Raw genomic sequence first — 2,305 nt, 5'->3', positions numbered from 1 at the left:
AGTTCAGTGCTGAATAAAAGTGACAAGAGCAGACATCCTGTCTTGTTCCTGATCTTAGGGGAAGAAAATTCAGTCTTCCATCATTAATATGATGTTAGTTGTAGGTGTTTTGTAGATGCCTTTTCTCAAATGTAGAAAGTTCCCTTCAATTTCCAGTTTACTGAGTTTTTAATCAGGAATGGATGTAGATTTTGTCCAATGTTTTTTCTGCATCTATTGAGGTGATCATATGTTTTTTTCAAGTTTGTTAATATGGTGAATTACATTGATTAATTTTCTAATATTAAACCAATCTTACAATCCTTAGATAAAAGCTCACTTGGTCATGCTGTGTTGTCCTTCTTATATAATGTTAATTGGGAAATACAACCCTTTTTTAATATTCTGAGAGTCTGTGTAGAATTCCCCAAATATTTCATAGAATTCACTAGTGAACGCATCAGGACCTGCAGTTTTTTTTGTGCAATGTCATTTTATTTAATAGATATAGGGATATTCAGGCTATCTATTTTTTTTTTTTTTTGAGTGAGCTTTGGAAATTTGTATCTTTCTAAGAATTTGACCATTTTAACTAAGTTGTCAAATTTATAGGCATAACATCGTTCATAATATTCTCCTATTATCCTCTTACTATCTGTAGAGTCTGTAGTGATGCCACTTTTCTCTTTTCTAATTTTAGTAATTAGTATCTTCCCTTTTTTTTTTTCCTGATTAGTCTGCTTGGAATTTTATCAGTTTTATTGATCTTCCCGAAGAGACAGCCTTTGGTTTCATTTTTCCCTTTATTATTTTTCTCTTTTCTATTTCATTGATTTTCACTTTGCTCTTCATTATTTCCTTTCTTTTGCTTGCTTTGGGTTGAATTTGCTCTTTTTCTATTTTCTTAAGGTGGAACTCAGGTCATTGATTTGAGATCTTTCTTCTTTTCTAATATAGGCATTTAAGGTGAAGCTAATCTCTGCTTTACCATCATCTCGCAAATTCTGATATGTTGTGTTTTCATTTTCATTCAGTTTAAAATACTTTCTAATTATACTTTTGATTTCTTCTTTGGCTCATGGAGTATAATATAATTTGTTTAGTTTCCAAATATTTGAGGATTGCCCAAATATCTTTATATTACTGATTTCAATTATGATAAGAGAACATAATTTGTGTAACTTGAATCCCTTTAAGTTTCATGAGCCGGAATATGATATATCTTGTTAAATGTCCCATGTGCATTTCTTTTTTTTTTTTTTTTTTTTTTACAATACTATGAAAGTTTTATTTAATCATTTTTGTTTACAACTGAAACTCTGGGAACTCAAAGTTAACATCCTTGCCTGTAAGCTTCTTATAGACACCAGAAAAAGTTTCAACCTTGTGTTCCACGTTGTTCTGCTGTGCTTTATCCAAATGAACCTTGATCAGCCGGCTACCATCCAGTTTCACACGGATTCTCTTGCCCACAATTTCACTTGGGAAAACCAAGTCCTCCAGGATCGCGTCGTGCACGGCTGTCAAAGTGCGGCTCCTGGGACGCTTTTGCTTATTTTTTGTACGGCTTTTTCGAGTTGGCTTAGGCAGAATTCTCCTCTGAGCGATAAAAACAACATGCTTCCCACTGAACTTTTTCTCCAATTCACGGACTAGCCGGACTTGGATTTTCTGGAAAGATTTCAGCTGAGGAACGGGAACAAAGATGATAATAGCTTTCCGACCACCGCCAACTTCAATTTCCTTGGCAGCCGTGATGTTCAGCTCCCTCAGCTGGGCTTTGAGGTCGGAGTTCATCTCCAACTCAAGGAGAGCCTGGGAGATGCCGGACTCGAACTCGTCCGGCTTCTCGCCATTGGGCTTCACGATCTTCGCGCTCGAACTGAACATGGCCTTCTTGTTGAGAGCGCCGGCCTAGGAAGAGCCCATGTGCATTTCAGAAGACTGTTTATTCTGCTGTTGTTGATTACATCATTCTATAAATTATAATTAGGTCAAGTTGGCTAATAATGTGGCTCAAATCCTCTATATCCTTGCTGATTTTGTCTCTTCTTCTATCAGTAATTGAGAGAGGAATATTGAAATCTCTCTCCATAATTGTGATTTAGTTCCCCTTTCAATTTATCAGCTTTTGCTTCATGTATTCTGAAACTCTAAATATTTAAGATTGTTGTGTCCCCTTGGGGCACATGGGTGGCTCAATCGGTTACGCGTCTAATTTCGGCTCAGGTCATGATCTTAGGGTCCTGGGATAGGGTCCTGTGTCAGGCTCCCCCACTCAGTGGGAAGTCTGCTTGTCTCTCTCCCTCTGCTCCTCCCCCAACTC

General features: G+C 37.0%; 1 protein-coding gene across 1 annotated transcript; it reads right to left on the bottom strand.

Moving 5' to 3' along the window:
* Window positions 1–1,253: 1,253 nt before the first annotated feature.
* Window positions 1,254–1,900, bottom strand: LOC116639981 (40S ribosomal protein S7). The gene has a single exon (XM_032416743.1). The coding sequence runs from the start codon at window positions 1,867–1,869 to the stop codon at window positions 1,285–1,287; it is 585 nt and encodes a 194-aa protein (XP_032272634.1). The 5' UTR covers window positions 1,870–1,900; the 3' UTR covers window positions 1,254–1,284.
* Window positions 1,901–2,305: the final 405 nt, after the last annotated feature.

The sequence above is a fragment of the Phoca vitulina genome, unplaced genomic scaffold (assembly GCF_004348235.1).
Source record: "Phoca vitulina isolate PV1807 unplaced genomic scaffold, GSC_HSeal_1.0 scaffold19, whole genome shotgun sequence".
In the NCBI taxonomy this organism is placed as follows: Eukaryota; Metazoa; Chordata; class Mammalia; order Carnivora; family Phocidae; genus Phoca; species Phoca vitulina.
The sequence above is the reverse complement of the archived record's forward strand: the minus strand, read 5'-3'. Positions and strand labels throughout refer to the sequence as shown.